This window comes from Buceros rhinoceros, unplaced genomic scaffold, assembly GCF_000710305.1.
Source record: "Buceros rhinoceros silvestris isolate BGI_N320 unplaced genomic scaffold, ASM71030v1 scaffold7223, whole genome shotgun sequence".
Classification (NCBI taxonomy): Eukaryota; Metazoa; Chordata; class Aves; order Bucerotiformes; family Bucerotidae; genus Buceros; species Buceros rhinoceros.
Window position 1 is genome coordinate 8,747 of NW_010402968.1, and position 16,450 is coordinate 25,196.

At 40.1% G+C, this 16,450-nt stretch overlaps 1 protein-coding gene across 1 annotated transcript in view; it reads left to right on the forward strand.

The window, feature by feature from the left end:
- ITIH3 (inter-alpha-trypsin inhibitor heavy chain 3) overlaps positions 1 to 15,187 on the forward strand; it is a 22,255-nt gene extending 7,068 nt beyond the window's left edge. The window contains exons 5-21 of the mRNA XM_010132818.1: positions 220 to 382; positions 1,300 to 1,410; positions 2,027 to 2,152; positions 2,696 to 2,812; positions 3,577 to 3,745; positions 4,029 to 4,154; positions 4,393 to 4,574; positions 5,541 to 5,726; positions 6,679 to 6,818; positions 7,218 to 7,372; positions 9,028 to 9,033; positions 10,742 to 10,792; positions 11,524 to 11,637; positions 12,210 to 12,414; positions 13,076 to 13,248; positions 14,845 to 14,956; positions 15,058 to 15,187. Of these exons, the coding sequence (XP_010131120.1) occupies positions 220 to 382; positions 1,300 to 1,410; positions 2,027 to 2,152; positions 2,696 to 2,812; positions 3,577 to 3,745; positions 4,029 to 4,154; positions 4,393 to 4,574; positions 5,541 to 5,726; positions 6,679 to 6,818; positions 7,218 to 7,372; positions 9,028 to 9,033; positions 10,742 to 10,792; positions 11,524 to 11,637; positions 12,210 to 12,414; positions 13,076 to 13,248; positions 14,845 to 14,956; positions 15,058 to 15,187 (2,266 nt within the window). The remainder of the gene's footprint in view (positions 1 to 219; positions 383 to 1,299; positions 1,411 to 2,026; positions 2,153 to 2,695; positions 2,813 to 3,576; positions 3,746 to 4,028; positions 4,155 to 4,392; positions 4,575 to 5,540; positions 5,727 to 6,678; positions 6,819 to 7,217; positions 7,373 to 9,027; positions 9,034 to 10,741; positions 10,793 to 11,523; positions 11,638 to 12,209; positions 12,415 to 13,075; positions 13,249 to 14,844; positions 14,957 to 15,057) is intronic.
- The last annotated feature ends 1,263 nt before the right edge of the window (positions 15,188 to 16,450 follow it).

Consider the following 16,450-nt stretch of genomic DNA (forward strand, 5'->3'; position numbering starts at 1 on the left):
AGAGTGTTTCTGCAACTTTCACTGACTTGGTAGGAGCTGTTCCTGGGACTAAGCTCACTGGGAAGTGAATACGTTCTACAGTCTGAGTATGATTTTAGCAATAGATCAAAATTCCCATCTTTGTTTTATTCTGTTTTGAAAATCGTACTCCACCAACCCAAACAATAAATACTGTGAAAGAGGATAAAGATATTCTTTCTCTTACCCACTTAAATGCAGAGCTTCAGGAAGAAAAACAGAAAAATTCACTGTCTCAGTCAACGTAGCAGCAGCCAGTAAAGTCACATTTGAACTCACATATGAGGAACTGCTGAAGCGACAGTTTGGAAAATATGAGATGTTCATCAAAGTAAAACCGAAACAGCTTGTCAGAGATTTTGAGGTAAATGGCAAACTGTATCTAATTGGACTGTAACTTAAGAAATGATGAAATTGTGCACATTTGTTGGAAGTGGAGTACCATGGTCATTCCCATTGGTTCCCAGGTGAGCTAAAGGCCTGTGATGATATTTCTAATGAATCACATCGGGAGTTCACACCAGCACACTTTAGCACAGATTTTTGTTTGTAAGCCTGGTGACAAATTGACTCAGCTATTAAGCCTCCAGAAGAAATGATGTATGGAAACCTGGGGCAAAACAGCAAACTAATAGCTTTTATAAACACCTTTCTGGTATAAACTACTTACACTACCATTAGAGAGCATCGTCTTACAGTGATACATGTATATCACATTCTAGAGTATGGCAGCTTTCGTGTGCCAAAACTTGTCTTTGATCACCCCTATCTGCCTTGCTAAAACCCAGCTCTAAGGCAAACTTTTTCTTCCATGTATGCCCAGAAAATGCTGTGAAAAATCATTACAAAACTCAGCACCTGCAAGAGTTTATGCAGCACTATTTTAAACAGACTGTGATAGAAGACATATGGAATCACTGGCTGAGGTTGGGCACAACTCACGGCGAATGGCTGGGTTGTATATTTGAAGTATTTATTGACATTTTACAAAATCCCAGTATCTAGATTTCAAACAAGTTATATCTCTATTAAGGTTTCTTTGTTTCTAACTTTGTTTTTAATGTCTATGCATAAAAAGGCTCGTCTGGGTGATGGTGTGCCCACACAAGTGTGGATTTGGACTGCCATTATGAATTACAAAAGTAAATTTCTTTTGCTTTTATGAAAATCCCTCTTTCACATCTGTAGTTGCCTGCTGATCCTCCTGTAAATGGCTAAGTTGATATATTGGGGGGGTGGAGGTGGTAATCAATGACACTGAATTTTCAATTAATATTCCAGATTGAAGTAAATATCTTTGAGCCTCAGGGTATCACTGATCTAGAAGCAGAAGGAACATTCATCACCAATGAGCTACAAAATACCATTAAAAAAACTTTTTCAGACAAAAAGGTATGAAAACTGCATTCCATAATTTATTTATTACAGTTATAATTCTGAAATAATAATGTCAGTGCTAGCAATGGAAGTGAGAGGGAAAAAAAAATAGAGAAAATGCAGTAAAAGCTTGCCTGGGCAGATGAATTGCAAGCTAGCAAGTTGAAGGCCGCCTCCGTGCAGTTCAGAAGCCACATAGCTGTTAGCATGGTACTGTACCCAGACTAGTAGGCTTTGTCCCACAGCAGAAGTTGGAAACCTGGACATCGATAAGACTATTTCTTACAGAAGAGCTGTAAGAAGTAGTTTTCTCATTCAAGTATTAAGGTGGTAGAATTTGTAAGACAGTAAGACATAGACTGCACAACAGCTGTATCCAAAGTGTCATTCAGAGTGGCGGGACGAACCAAGGAAGGTGGGGAAGTAAACACAAAGAAAGCTCTAGGTAGCAGCCTTTGCATATCAGTTACCCGAATACATATGGATACAAACCAATACCTAACTGATCAAACAGGTTATTCTCATGTCTGTGAATACATACATACTAGTTTTACAAATTGCAAATTGCTTTGTGTTCTGTTGAAAATTTTCAGCTATTACGGTTCAGCTCTAACGAAGACTATTTTTTTAGGGGCATATCTCTTTCAGGCCAACTCTTAATCAGCAGCGAACCTGTGCAAATTGTTCTCAGTCTGTGCTGGATGGGGATTTTACCGTAAGGTATGATGTGAAGAGAACAACTCCAGATAATTTGCAGGTAAATCTGACAGCTGGAAATCTTGAACTGTTGAACAGCTTAGCTTGCATAGTAAAGGGCAGGGAGCAGGTGGTCCCTAAAGGACCTGGAGCGGAGTGAGACAACACAGGTGACAGCACAGGGCCTTCACCAGCCACAAGCCCACTCCCCACAGTACCTGAGCAAGACAGACCTGGAGATGGCGGTCAGATTCAACCGAGAGTCCAGGTCATCAGGCAAGTTTGTGGTGACGAGGCAGCCCGAGATCAAGGTGGAAAGTCATTCTGCAGGGTGGGATCCAAACCAGCAGAATCCATAGACAGGAACAAGTATGGCTGTGACACAGCTGGAGACAGGTATTCCTAGAGTGTGGCTCAGACAGGGACTAAAGGCCAAGGCTTGCGCTTAAATGAAGCTCCTGGGCCTGTGGGCAGAGCCGTTAAAACTTATTAGTTCACTCAGGGGCTAGACACTAAATTAAAGTAATTTCTTCTTTATCCATTTTATCTTTATAATATACAAAAGGTTTTGGTGGGGTTTTTTTTTTTACATTTTATTTTTCAGATTGTCAATGGCTACTTTGTACACTTCTTTGCACCAACAAATCTTCCAAAGCTGCCCAAGAATGTTGTGTTTGTAATAGATATTAGTGGCTCAATGCATGGGAAAGCAATAGAACAGGTAAGTTATTACATTACTATAGAATCCCAAAGGAAGAGCCTCTGCTGTGATGGAAGGGACACCGTGGTTTATAGTGCATATGCGCTGCTTAAGCTATACTAGGTGTTTTCGTGCTGCGACCTCTCTAATGCTCATTACCATAAATACTGCTTTGAAGCGTTACTGCAGAACAAAATTCTAGACATTTATTTACTTATAAATGTTATTAATTCAAAACTCTCAATATCAACATCACCAGAGAGCTGTCATGTGTACTGGACAGTTCCAAAATTAGAATGTTCATATAGTACTCAGTGCATTTTCTATGTTGCTCATTCTGTCTCCTCTGGAAGCACAGCTCTTTTCACAGTTAGGACTCACCATTCTAAGCTAATGCTCAGAATTTTCAGGTTTGGTGCTGCATCAAAATATCCACGCTTGCTTGTGCACGAGCTTCTCCACCAACCTGTAGCACCCATTTCCCATCACTTTCAATTTGCCATGCCAGCTTACCGTAGTGTGAGCAACAATCCCTGATGCAAGACCTGATTTTCCTCTCAACTACAAAGATTTACCAGAAGTAATTGCAACTGGCTGACTTCACTAGACTTCCTCTGAAACAGAGACAGGGGCTGGCAAGGACAAAACAGGCTCAGAATTTTTGCACAGTATGCTACGTAAAAGTTAAAAATACCCTGAGATGCTGAGAGAATAATCATGTAAAATCTGTAAGCACCTGTTTTGTTAAATATTGAACCACACATTTAAATCTCTGTGTCTTGTAGACAAGGGAAGCACTTTTGAAAATCTTAGATGACATTAAAGAAGACGATTTCTTCAATTTCATACTGTTCGGCAGCAATGTAGAAACCTGGAAAGACACATTAATCAAGGCCACTCCTGAGAATTTGGATGAAGCAAGGAAGTTTGTTCGGGGCATTGACACTGCAGGCTGTAAGTACTTCACTGGTCTTGCCAGTACGTCGTCGGGTAAGTTAATTTATCAGTTCAGTCTCTGAACACAATGCTACAGCGTTTTTCTGGGGTTTTTAAATCACTGATGAGACAATCCTAAAGTTGAAAATTACTCAGAACATGACATTTTATGTTTCCAAAGTCCAGGCAAGTACTTGGACTATCTAACATCCCCCTACTTGCAGACCCAAATCTTTCACGAAAAATGGGCCTTTATTCTCACTGTCTGTGCTGAAACCAGATTTCTGTGTCTGCCTTGCAGTGACAAATTTACATGGTGGTCTAATGAGGGGAATTGAAATGCTGAATGCTGCTCATGAAGGCCACCTTGTGCCCAAGAGAAGTGCTTCTATAATTATCATGTTAACGGATGGCCAACCAAATGTAGGTAAGTTTGTGTTGGATAGAACAATAGAGAGAGTGAATTAACTAACAAAAAAATGCTCAGTTAAAATTGGCCTCCTTCTTTGACTTCTGGATGTTTCCATTATTTAAATGCTACTATACTACTAAACCAAGTTTTTGATAACACCTCTTAAGAAATCCTGGCTGACTACCCACATTTCATTTTGTGATAATTTGATCTATTTTTGAAGTAAACTCAAGCTTTTTCTGGTTTGATGCAGGTATATCAAATACTGAGGAAATTGAGGCCCATGTGAAAAAAGCCATTGAAGGAAGATACCCTTTATACAATCTTGGGTTTGGTTATGGCGTTAGCTACAGCTTCTTGGAGAAGATGGCACTGGAGAATAAAGGATTGGCCCGTCGGATTTATCCTGACTCTGATGCAGCTTTACAGCTTCAGGTACAGTAATCACCACTTAAATAAGACAAGAGACACATTAATTGAGACAACTATACAGACGTTCTTATTCTGAAGTAACCAACAGCCCGAAGTGTAATCCAGTACTGAGATACTCAGGAGTCTGCTGTAATCAGAGGATTATCTGCATTTGATTTTCCCCTTCCCTTATATGAACAGAAAGTGGATGGACAGCAGAAGGGAGACACTGTGGGCTATGGAGGCGGGTTCAAAACTTGGCATAGGGTGACGCAAGTCACGGTTCTGAAGGACACTTCAGTGCGCAGCAAAATTGCTCCAGTCACTATATCTCCCATACCTTACAGATCACGTATTTAATGTCATGTCAAAGGAAGAGAAGGATGACAGAGTTTAAAGGCTGTAGATATTCTGTCTTTAGGAACTTATTGCAGGCAGGTGTTTCTTACCATACTTCTGAAGCACTTTGTAGTTGTATACGGTACGAGAACAGGTATAGGCAGTAGAGAGTTGACCTTTTTTTGCCTCTCACGTTCCAATAGCAGCTGGTCAAAAAATTCACCAAAAATTGTAGGTACAGGATTTCATTGCAAGCTCTGACAAATTCAAATGCCTGGTCTCCTTTGGGTTGTCGTTTCAGTCTCTGCAGGAAATAGATCTAGAAACTTATTTCTGTCAAGTAGGGGGAAGCTTGGGATTACTTTTGGTTAAGGTTGATGCAACTCATCAGTCACAGCACGTTTCTCAGCTATTTTTCGTCTCCTAGTGAGACTGGAAAGTTTGTATGTCCTTTCTTATTTCCATTATTTGCAGATTTTTAGGCCTTGTACTCTGAGATTTAACTAAATATTTAAGTATTTCTTCCAAAATACACTTCTAGTTTTCATTGCCTGGTTTTCATTCATCTGGGATCAGATCTACCTATGAATTAAAGAAACAACGATAGTTAAATGTCTTTTTTTTGTCTTTTTGTTTTTTTAAATCCTGTAGGGGTTTTATGATGAGGTGTCAAATCCCATGCTCACAGATGTGGAGTTAAGCTACCCAGAAAATGAAATATCAGACCTAACTAAAAACAGTTTTAAGCATTTCTACGATGGGTCTGAGATTGTGGTAGCTGGGCGCTTTATAGACAACAACCAAAACAGTTTGACTGTAGATGTGAGAGGTGAAGGCGTAAGTATGGATTTCTTTGACTTAAATAAGGTACCAAAATGTCTGAATGTTCAAAGTTGGCAATACTTAAAATATGTACTGGTACTTCTTTACTTCAGTGACAGGGAGCATTGCTGCATATATGAGAACATAAATGCACCAAAACTTTTGCTTTCAAAACTGCAAGTTACTTGTCTAAGTCAGTCAGGTGTCCTAGGGTCACTCAGGAACAGCTGTGTGCAGTGTGTCTGGATTTGCTTTGCTTTGCTAATACATACATTTTTGTGAAGGTTAGTCACTAAATGTCCTACCTGGCTCTTTAAGGAGTGTTCAGTGTTCACAGACACTAGTTGTCACTGGGTGAAGAGAACTGATGGATAAGCCAGCTGAATATTTGAAATTCCTTCCTCTTAAAACAGAAGTCTACCTCTAATATGAATAAAGTGATCTAAATACCTCTCCAGATCTGGAGTGTGTAAAAATATTTGCCGCTGATATTCAAGAAACACAACACAAACATACAGACCATGTTACCATAAATACTGTGACCTGCATAGATGTCCCATGCACTGTGGTGTATTAAATATATTACATGAAATCAGGTATATTTCAAATACAAATAATGTATTATTAGTAAGTTAGCCAGCGCATCTGCTTGAACACGTTCCTGTATGAAAGCAGTGTTGTAGTCAAAGTTCTTTAAATCCTGAGCCAAATTGTAATGAACAAAAATGCCACGAGCATTTGGAAACTGCATTATGTCCTATAGCTGCATTATGTTCTATGCAACACTGACCTTCACAGAAGCAATGGAACAAACATCCTAATGCAACACTGACAACTTCCTGGGCAAGTGCTGTTTAGAACCAGGCTCTTTCTCAATTTACTAAGATTTTCAGATGTGATGGTCTTGATTTTGGGAGGTTCTGGAAGTCCCTGGCTACACACAGAGAAATTTCCTTATTCCCAACAGGCTAATGATGTCCTGTCATATACTACACAGCAAGATGATGAGCAAACAGCTAAAGCTTTCCAAGAACAAGAATACATATTTGGAGACTACATTGAAAGGCTCTGGGCTTACCTTACCATTGAACAACTCCTGGAAAAACGGTAATTATATCTAGAATAAGATCTTAGCTACGAACCGGTTAAGCCATCTGACTGCTGTAGCTTCTAGGATGCAAAGCTGAAATTGACATCATGTTGAGGTGCCAGTGGGAAAGCGTAAAAAACGGTAAGGTAAATGCCCAGCCTGTTCTCCTCCACAACCTCAGTATTCCTGTTTCAGGTTGCACATTAAACAATTTAAAATGTTTGCGAATATAAAGCACAGTTTTGCGTTCTTCTTGGATATCCAGGGGAATAGAAGTGCTCTTTGGCTGTAACAGATATTCCTTACTGTTAAACTGACTGCAGAGAAACGACTTAACTTCGAAGAAAAATATTTAATCCAGAGTTCAGTGAGTAACTTAGCAGTCATTGATGCTGGGAGTCTCTACCTGTGTTCAGTATTGCAGCTACAGGAGAAGAAAAGGATAATCTTACAGCCGAAGTCCTGGATCTCTCACTGAAATACAAGTTTGTAACACCGCTGACATCCATGGTGGTAACAAAGCCAGAAGACTATGACAATCAAGATGGGATTGCTGATAAACCCATTGAAGGTATAAACATTTTCACAATTTTACTTTATCTGAGAAACCAAATATGCCTCTGATGTTCCCCTAAAGAACAGCTTTCCTTTGGGCGCAGTTTTAAACATGTATCTGAACAATGTATTTTCCAAACCTCGCACATGTATGGTTTATGCAAAATTACTTCTCATTGTAAGGCTCATTTCCATGAAACCATCCTTCAATACTAAATTGTACAGGCAAAATACTAAAAATTCAAAATAAGTGTATTTTAAGCTAAATATATAAAATATTACATCAATAGAAAGGAAACCAAGAAGCATTTCTAATCTAATAATCCAGCTGTATTCAGTTTAGTTCACATCAGTTTCTCCTTTATTTTCCTACATACTTCAGCTTAGGGTTAGATGTAGTGACATCTTTCTACACAAAAGGGGAAAATTTGCATGAGATCTTCCCGTGCAAGATATGTCGGGTTGTAAAAAGATGGAGATTATATCTGTAATACATATATCGTATATATTACAGAAACAGCAGCAATTACATTGAGAGTGCACGATTTGTCCTTAGCTCCTCTGGTACTTTGGCTAATTATTAACTCCTTGCTTGGTAGAACACTGTTTTGTACAGTTCAGCCTCTTTGTTTAACCCACATGAAACAAAACGACTCCATTCCTCTCTAGCAAAGTCAGGCAAACGCTGTCTCCTCAATGTGCCCCAAAGCCACCCTACCCTCATCACTCCCTCATTCAATGGGTCTGACAAGCCTCCCCTGAGGCTTTTTAATCTCCTCTATTAGCATCCATTAATTTTTCCCCAAACTTTTGCGTAGTGTCCCTAAAAGTTCCTCCCAGGCTCTGTGTCAGCTCTCTGCTGGCTTCTAGATGAAAAACACTCTCATCTCTGAATTTGGCTTGATAACTTAAGGCATTTTAGCATAACAGGGGTGCTTAGCATTATTTTTGATAACTGTCATAGTGGGATACTGACTTAATCACACCTCGTGTTTAATTTAACACTCAAGTCACTATACAGCACAACAGCTTTAAAGTTTAGAGCTGTACTCCATAAGATGGAAAAACTTACCCAAACCTGCGGCAGAAGTGGCATCTTCAGCTTCAGAGTGATCTTCAGCTCTTTGCTTTCCCCTTCCAGGTACTTGTAGTACAAAGGCCTTTTTCTGAGCCTCTTTCCAAGTAAATCTTCTTTGGATATAGAAAGTACAAAGCAGTAACCAGAGAAAATACTCAAAACACTACTGCTGTGTCAGAAAAGGAAATAATTGTTTTTACACATCGTAGGATCAAAAAGGATCACTGAATCATCCAGTCAGTATTAACAGAATGAGGCAAGAGCCTTGGAAACCATGGAGGAGTAGAACCAATAAAGAACATTTTGCAGTGTGGAAATGGCATAGCAGCAAAACAATTATTCATAGTGCTCTTGTCATATGCACAATTCATTGCAGTTTTGCTGCTCCATGTAACAGATTTTTACTTTCAGTAACAAAAACTTTCAGTTTCTGTTTGATCTACAAAAAGTAATTTGTATCACTGGGAAGAAATGGAACTGTAAAATACTGAAGATACCTGCTTGAATTGTCAAACAGTTTTAATTATACAACTGAAACTGTAAATTTCTCTTTTTTTTCCCCCCTCATACTTCTTTCCTGCCCATGGTAACAGCTGAAGGTATGTACATTTCTTATTAAAGTTACTTCATATTTTTAACTAATAGAGGTGGAATTCCTGCCTCACTCACTTGATCTAGGATGCAATAATTTCATACAATTTTTGGTGAATAAATCAAGACAGTGTTATGAAGAGAGTAAAAACGTTTCAGCTGGAGAAGGTTGCAAACACGGTTTTCAGGGTGGTTCCTCCTACCTCTGGTATCTGCAGCATCCCACCATCACACATTCAGGCCTGGTACCGCCAGGCTGCTTTCCAGGGCTGGCACTGGTGACCCCCGGATAGCCGTGGGCAGCCGGCTCTCACACAGAGATGTCCTTATTAATGCTGCAATTGCTATTTCTTCAGCACAAAGCCTGTCTTCAGACACCCCTCCATAGCTGCAGAGGTAGAAAGAGTAGATGACTTGAAAAATGTGGAAGCAAGTGGAAAAACCTCACTGACTTCCCAGTAATACAGTTTAGAACAAGACAGCACAGAGGAATCAGAGACAAGCAGGTTGTCCCAGCCCCTTTCAGAGCAAACCCCGTGCTGGTGGAAAAGTCACACTTCTGCTGAAAACTAGGGTGTGCTTCCTGCCTGTTCACCACAGTTGCTCTGATGTAGTACTAAATAAACTGGTTTGACTAAATTTTTATTTTTTCAATATTTGGATTTTTATACATGATTGTTTTGGAGCTTCTTTGATGGAAAGATGGAAATGGGAGAGATTGTTTTTTATTCTTTCCAGCCTCTAACACTACTTTTTGTTTCATTGGCAGCGGAGGCTATCCCACCAAGCCTGGGTAAGTCATTAGTTGAAGATTCTCAGTGAAACAGCATCTGTGAAAGGAAATTGATTCAGACAACTGAAATTACCAGATAGAAACTGCTTTTTCTGGGTTTACAACTGTGTTTTTACAAAAGCTACCAAATTGTGCTTACTGCTTAAATGTTGCTCCCTGCTAAAAACACACCTTCAGGTTGAACAATACCAGATGAAAAAGTTCCATCTGAATAGCTTTTAAGGAGTAAATGCCAGTTCATCCAAACACCTGTTTTTCCTGCAAGATGTTTCCCAGAACAGAGGATGGACTTGAATTTGCATCTCTGTTGGAATTAAATAAAGCAAGGAGCTGTGATATCAGCATCCCTGTCAGCAACTATGTTCAATTATTTAAAAATTTTATTCAAGAGAGAGAGACAGCAACTGACCCTTCAGATATTGCTGCTTGGGCAATCCTGGAAATAGGAGGGTTAGACTTCGGTTTTTGCTCTAAAGATTAGTCTTAATCTGTTTTGCTCAATCCCTCTGTCTAGTTTTCTTAAGTCTTTACTGAAAAGACTAAAATTCATTCTGGAAAAAAACAAATGTCAAAACAACAAGTTCTCAAGGGATGATGTTGCATTTCCTTGCTGATGATAGACAGCTTAATCCTTAAGCCTGAGACATTTGTGTCCTACAGATACATTACCTGCTCCTTGTGAAAACCCTTAAAGCAATTTAGACTACAAGTGAAATCTCTCTCTACCCTGAAGCTTTGCTTGATTCCAAAAGGGCACAAACTGTCGTTCCATGGGCTATATGCTTTAAAAACAAGGATGGACTTAGCCACTTACCTAGCACATTAACTCCTTGACTTCTTACACGCACTGTGAGTGTAGTGTGTAAATATCCAGTTTTGATGTGAGTTTTTCTAACACTTGGGGTTTTTTTTACTCTCTGCAGCTTCACAAGTACATCACCTACATATGTCACAGCCCACGTGGTATACCAGTGGTGAGTAGTTTGAGTGGTGTGCTTAGAAGGAGAACAGAAGAGGGTATGAGACTGAACTGCACTATTAATATGAGTCTTATCGATAACTCCCTTCCACAAAAGCAGCTATTTCTTATTTCCATGGGGCTAGTGTTTTAGTTTACTTTAAAAATTACTTTAAACATCTCTAAATATTTTTTAAAGATCAAGTCACTGAGATTATATATGGTCATTTTCTTAGTCCTTCTTCCCATCGCTAGGCTTTGTGTTGGTAAGTGCTGGCTCTGGAGGCTTTGTCTTGACGAGTTCTGTACCAGTTCAGCAAATCTCGGTGAAAAGTTAGGCTTGTGGCCTAAGGCTTCCACAAATGCAGCTACTCGTGCTAAATAAGTACAGCTAAGCACACAGCATACTAAATCACACAGTGTTATAACCCTGATTCATTCTATTTAAAACTTACCTATTTAAGCTAAACAACTAATATCTCTTCACAGTCAAGAGGCACAGGGTATGTGTCACGTTTCTGGGAAAGGTGAGGGGGAAAAGGTCTGGTTCACTTCGGGGAGATGGTAGCAGCTTCCTTGGGACCCCTCCACTCCTATGGAGGATGAGCTGGACTAGGCTGGGCATACAGCTTCTGCAGGGACCAGTTCCTGCTGGTCCCAACATCAGCAGTTCTGTGGTCACAACGTTAAACGTTCACGTGGAGCTTCGAGCCTGTGAGTACAAATACCAGTGATTTGCCTTTACAGTTGATGGAGACCCACACTTCATCATACCGGTGCCACAAAAAGATGATGCCGTTTGTTTCAATATCAATGAAAACCCGGGTGCTGTGTTAAATTTAATAAATGACCCAGTTACAGGTGAGTTTTGCGGTTTTTGTAAATACAGTACAACAGGGTACTCGTAACAAAATGTCTTAGGTTTAAAGGCTATTGGCACTGCATAAGGCTTTTCCTCAGCCAAGTTAGTAGGAGTTCCTGTAGCTGTACCATTACCACAACCATGTTTTGACTTCTTGGAGCAAAACGAACTTCTAAACTTTGTTTGAAAACTACTATGGGAGTTGAGAAACATTATTTGTCTCAGTGGGTGGTAGTGCAAGCAATAAAATAATCCTTAGGTTGCCATTTCATGGAATACTGGTAAAGAGAGACCGATGTCACACAGGCTCTTTGTGCCCATCACAGATTTTTTGTGCTCTAGGAAATAAGCAGCTTTTCTCAATGAAGTGGTTGTTGTCTTTGTGGAAATCCACAGAACAGCCCCCAGAGCTTTACTCTACTTTGGCACAAACATCCACAAGTTATTCAGATGTAGTTTTCAATTCACATTCATTTCTTTAAGTTTATTGCATGTCCGTGACGCTCCCTGACATCAGTTGATCAGGTCCTACCTATAAAACAATATTTGATGTTTCCTTTTTATATATTAGGCATCACAGTCAATGGAGAACTCATTGGTGATAAGAGACCGAATATTGATGCAAAGATCCAAAACACGTATTTTGGAAAATTTGGCATTGCAAATAAGCAGCTGGATTTAAAACTGACAGTAACTACTGAGAAAATCACAGTTCAGAACAGCAAGGGAAAAACAGGCTTCACCTGGCTTGACTCAGTCACCTTGCAGCAAGAAGGGTAAGGCTTACAGGAGGATGTCGGGCTCCTGTATTACTTCTACGCTATTTTTAGTGTTGATCAATAATATACTTTTAAGATTTGTTGTCTGAGTATGCAAAAGAAACTGATTCAAGTCCTGTATTCTGCACCGCAGCAGAACTGTTATGCAGCATGCTGCTTTTTTTTTTTTTTATTATGACAGCCACACTGAAGGTATCACTAACACAATCAGAAGCAACTCTGCTTTATCCTAGCGCTAACCTAGAGAGTTCAGAAGTTGTCCTTTCTGAAAAGCAAGAGGAAAAGGGTCAGCTTGCATCCAGGCGAGGAAGTGATGGGTTTGTCCCTAACATTTTTAGTGCTGAGCATGTGGTGCTGCATCTACGTATCACTGACCTGCCGTGATCAATTGCACTGTTACAGGACAAGTTTTGGTAGAAGCATCTTGCTGAGATGCATAAAGGGTCGGTAACCTTTTGCACTCAGGTTTAGTGGAGTCTTGGACTGTTTGTGAACACACACAGATTCACATGGACCAAACTAGGCAGCAAAACCTCTGTTTTAAAACACACTGAACAATTTATGAAGCAACATCTGTTTGTTGAACACATTTCCTCTTCTTGCTGTTCTTTCAGGGAAGCACAATGTCCTAAGTCAAGTTTTTCTTTTTTTTCCCCAGTTTAACTTTGATAATTAACAGGAAAAAAAATCTGGTGCTCAAAATGGACAGTGGCGGCTCATTTGTTATTGTTTTGCACCAAGTCTGGAAGAAACACCCACTCCACCAAGATTTCCTAGGACTGTATACATTGGAAAGTGATAAACTGTCTGAACAGACACATGGATTATTAGGTATGGCTTCATTTAATGTCTTCATGCTTGTTTTTCCTTATGACTCTACATCATTTGTAGACACAATCTTGTACTTAGTCTTTCTGAACAGAGATAACGGAGGAGGCTGAGATGACCTTGACTGGCTGTATTAGCTTTCTGACAAAACATTCTGGGCTCAGGCTTTATGCATTACCTTTTCTTAAATTTCTCTGCTGCTGCTGCTGAAATCACGAGCATCCACTGTCCTCACTGGTATCTTTAAACCTGCAGTTTTCTTTTTTTTTTGCCTTGCTACACCGCTTCTCCATCCTCTTGCATGGTTGGATCTGACCTTTTGCCTTTTCACCTTTTCCTAAGTACAAGCGCTTTGAGAAAATGTATGTGTTTGCTCAGTCAAAACCTCAGTTCGTGCATCTTGAGAAAAAAGTTGTTAAGGTCTATCTTGATTTATGAGCACATATTAAAAGCACAGAATGCCTTGTGTTATCACAGGTTTTCCTCACATGAGCTAACATTCTTTATTCTAGCAGAAGGTGAAGTTAGGAATTCAGGGATCAATATTTTGAGCCCATTGAATCCTGTTTTCTGCCAGTGTAGTGGGTTTGGTGGTGTGCCTCCTCTGGTGGAACATGCACAGAGAGCAGCCATCTTCCCTTGCCTTCCAACTTTCACTTACAAAATCAGATACGGGCAGCAAACGTTAATTTTGGGTCTGTAAGTTTACTCGTTGTGGAAAATAATGAACTGCTGCGAACTTACTCTTTGCAGTCTTGGCACACGCTTTGAGGCTCGAGGAGAGCGAGCCAAGGTGTCAGTGGTAGTACACGTTAGGTCCACGTTAGCATCACGGGAAATGCTGTAGCAGAACAGGAAAGGAGCAGAGTACAGGTGGAATGTTTCCTATGCTTTCCTGCTCCAGGCTCCTCAGGCTAAAGGACTTCTCCACACAGAAGTAATTCTGCTATGGTACAGATTGCACGGAGCCAGAAAATTGCAAAAGACCCCGTGACATGTGGGTACGCCGTGGCACAGTTCACTGACTGACACATCTCATCGCTGTTTTCATCATCTTGGACTTTGCCTCTGTACTTCACTAAGTAATCTAAACTCCGTGCTCTTTACAGCACTCAAGGCAGCAGCAGCATCCTGCAACCAGCTCAAATGGGGTAAAAGTGCGTAAAAGCTAATCCTGGCAGGAGTGCGAAAATTCCTTAGGTGTCAGCCTTGTTCTGAGCACAATCACATCCAAAAATTTCAGAGATCAACACGTGCATTATTTGATAAAAGAAAGCTGAAGACTTGGAGAGTGTGTAATACATACAACTGGATAGACAAGGCACAAAGTGAGGCTGTCTTGAAGGATATCTAGGAAAGGTTGATTTTACTGTGCACTCAGAAGTTGGAATTTACACGCAGACGATAACCACAGCGTTCTGGTCTATGAAAAGTAACCAATGCCAGAGGCGTATGTTCAGCCTTACACAAAACTGGGTGTTTGCTTACCCACGGAAAAAACAGCCCGGGAACGTGGAAGTTCAGGGGTTTCTCTCTGGTTTGTTTCTGGTTTAATGCGTGCAACATGCCCGAAACGGTAATTTTGGTTTCTATTTTTAGGACAGTTTTTCCACCCCATTAACTTCACCATACTTGAAATCCACCCTGGCTCTGATCCCAAGAAACCAGATGCCACAATGATTGTTAAAAACAATGAACTGACAGTAACAAGGTAATAAATAATTAAGTCCTTAGCAAAGGTTTAGTAAAGGTCACCTCGTGAAAAGTGCAGCTTCTACTTTGATACTTCCATGACTGTATTTTCCCTTTCAGGGGCTGGCAGAAGGATTTCAGAAGAGATCCAGAGCACAGTGTTGATATTCCTTGCTGGTTTGTTCATAACAACGGAGCTGGGCTGATCGATGGTGTTCATACAGACTATATTGTTTCCAGTCTGTTTTAAATAGCTACAACTGCCTCCAAAGTCATGGGAATCTGAAAGAATGGTATTTTTCAACGTTTAAGAGGTATTAAAAATACAGAAGCTGACCATGTTTGTCAATGCCACGATATGGTGGATTCTCACAGAGTTTTACTGCATATTTGATCAAATTTTAAGTTGTAAACAGATATTCTGTGTGTGTCCACAGATACCACTCATCCCCTGAAACATCTTCGGTTTACTGAGTTAATGTACTGGTTTTAAAATTCTGATTTAAATTTTACTTTGTAAAACATAACAGAAACTTTCTATCCACTTTTCAACCAATGACTGAGTGTCGGGAGTGATTTAAATAAAAGCATCGGTCCTTAACTCCTTGTCCTGTTATTCCAGTGGTTATCAATGTTTTCATTCTGGTTTCACAAAGCCAGATGCCTCTTGAAACTCAGCGCAGGAGGCCAGCTGACAGACCGGCACAAGTTCCAGGATAATTCAGGACTTAAAACCATCTGACCAGGTGACTGCCCAGTGCCAAGGGCTGGGGCAGAGCCATCACACTGCTGTGTTTTAGTATTTTAATCTGGGCTTAACTTTTGAATGCTCAGATCTGTGTAAATTGATGGGATACCACAGTTCCAAACAGCACTCAGATGTCAGGGGCAGCAGCAGTCTTTTGGGCAGTATCTTTTTTTGTGTAAGAGCCTTACTGTCCTCCAGTCAAACTCCTCCATCCGTTCCCATAGCAGCGTTTATGTACATATTTCAGTGCAAGAAATGTCCCATTTATTTATATACTCATTTTGTACTGGAAGGAATTGTAAGCTATTAGTTCGAGAGTGAAAAGATAACCAGATGTCGTCTTTGAGATTTCTTTTAATCAAATCAGCCATAGCAAGGCAATTGTGGTCTCACATGGCGAAGTAGAAAATTTCACTGCTATTACATGAAAAGGAAAGTCAGCGTGTGGGAAGCTAGAATGCAGACACACGTGAGCAAAGAGGATTGTAGTGGGAAAAACGGATGATGTAAGATGTGATGGGTTAAACTGAAAGAACAAAGACAGAGGTGAACAAAACCACAACAGAAAAATCAAAGAGGGAAAAAAAGCAGAGAAAAATGTACTTACTGTCAAATTTATGGGAGAGACATGCCTTCTCTAGGAACAAAATCCTTTACTAAAAGCAGAAGTTTTGTAGAAGAATAAAAATTAAAATCGGTTCTTGCGGGGAAGGGGGTGTCCCTAGATATCCCTGTCTGCTAAATTCAGACAAAAATGATGAACAA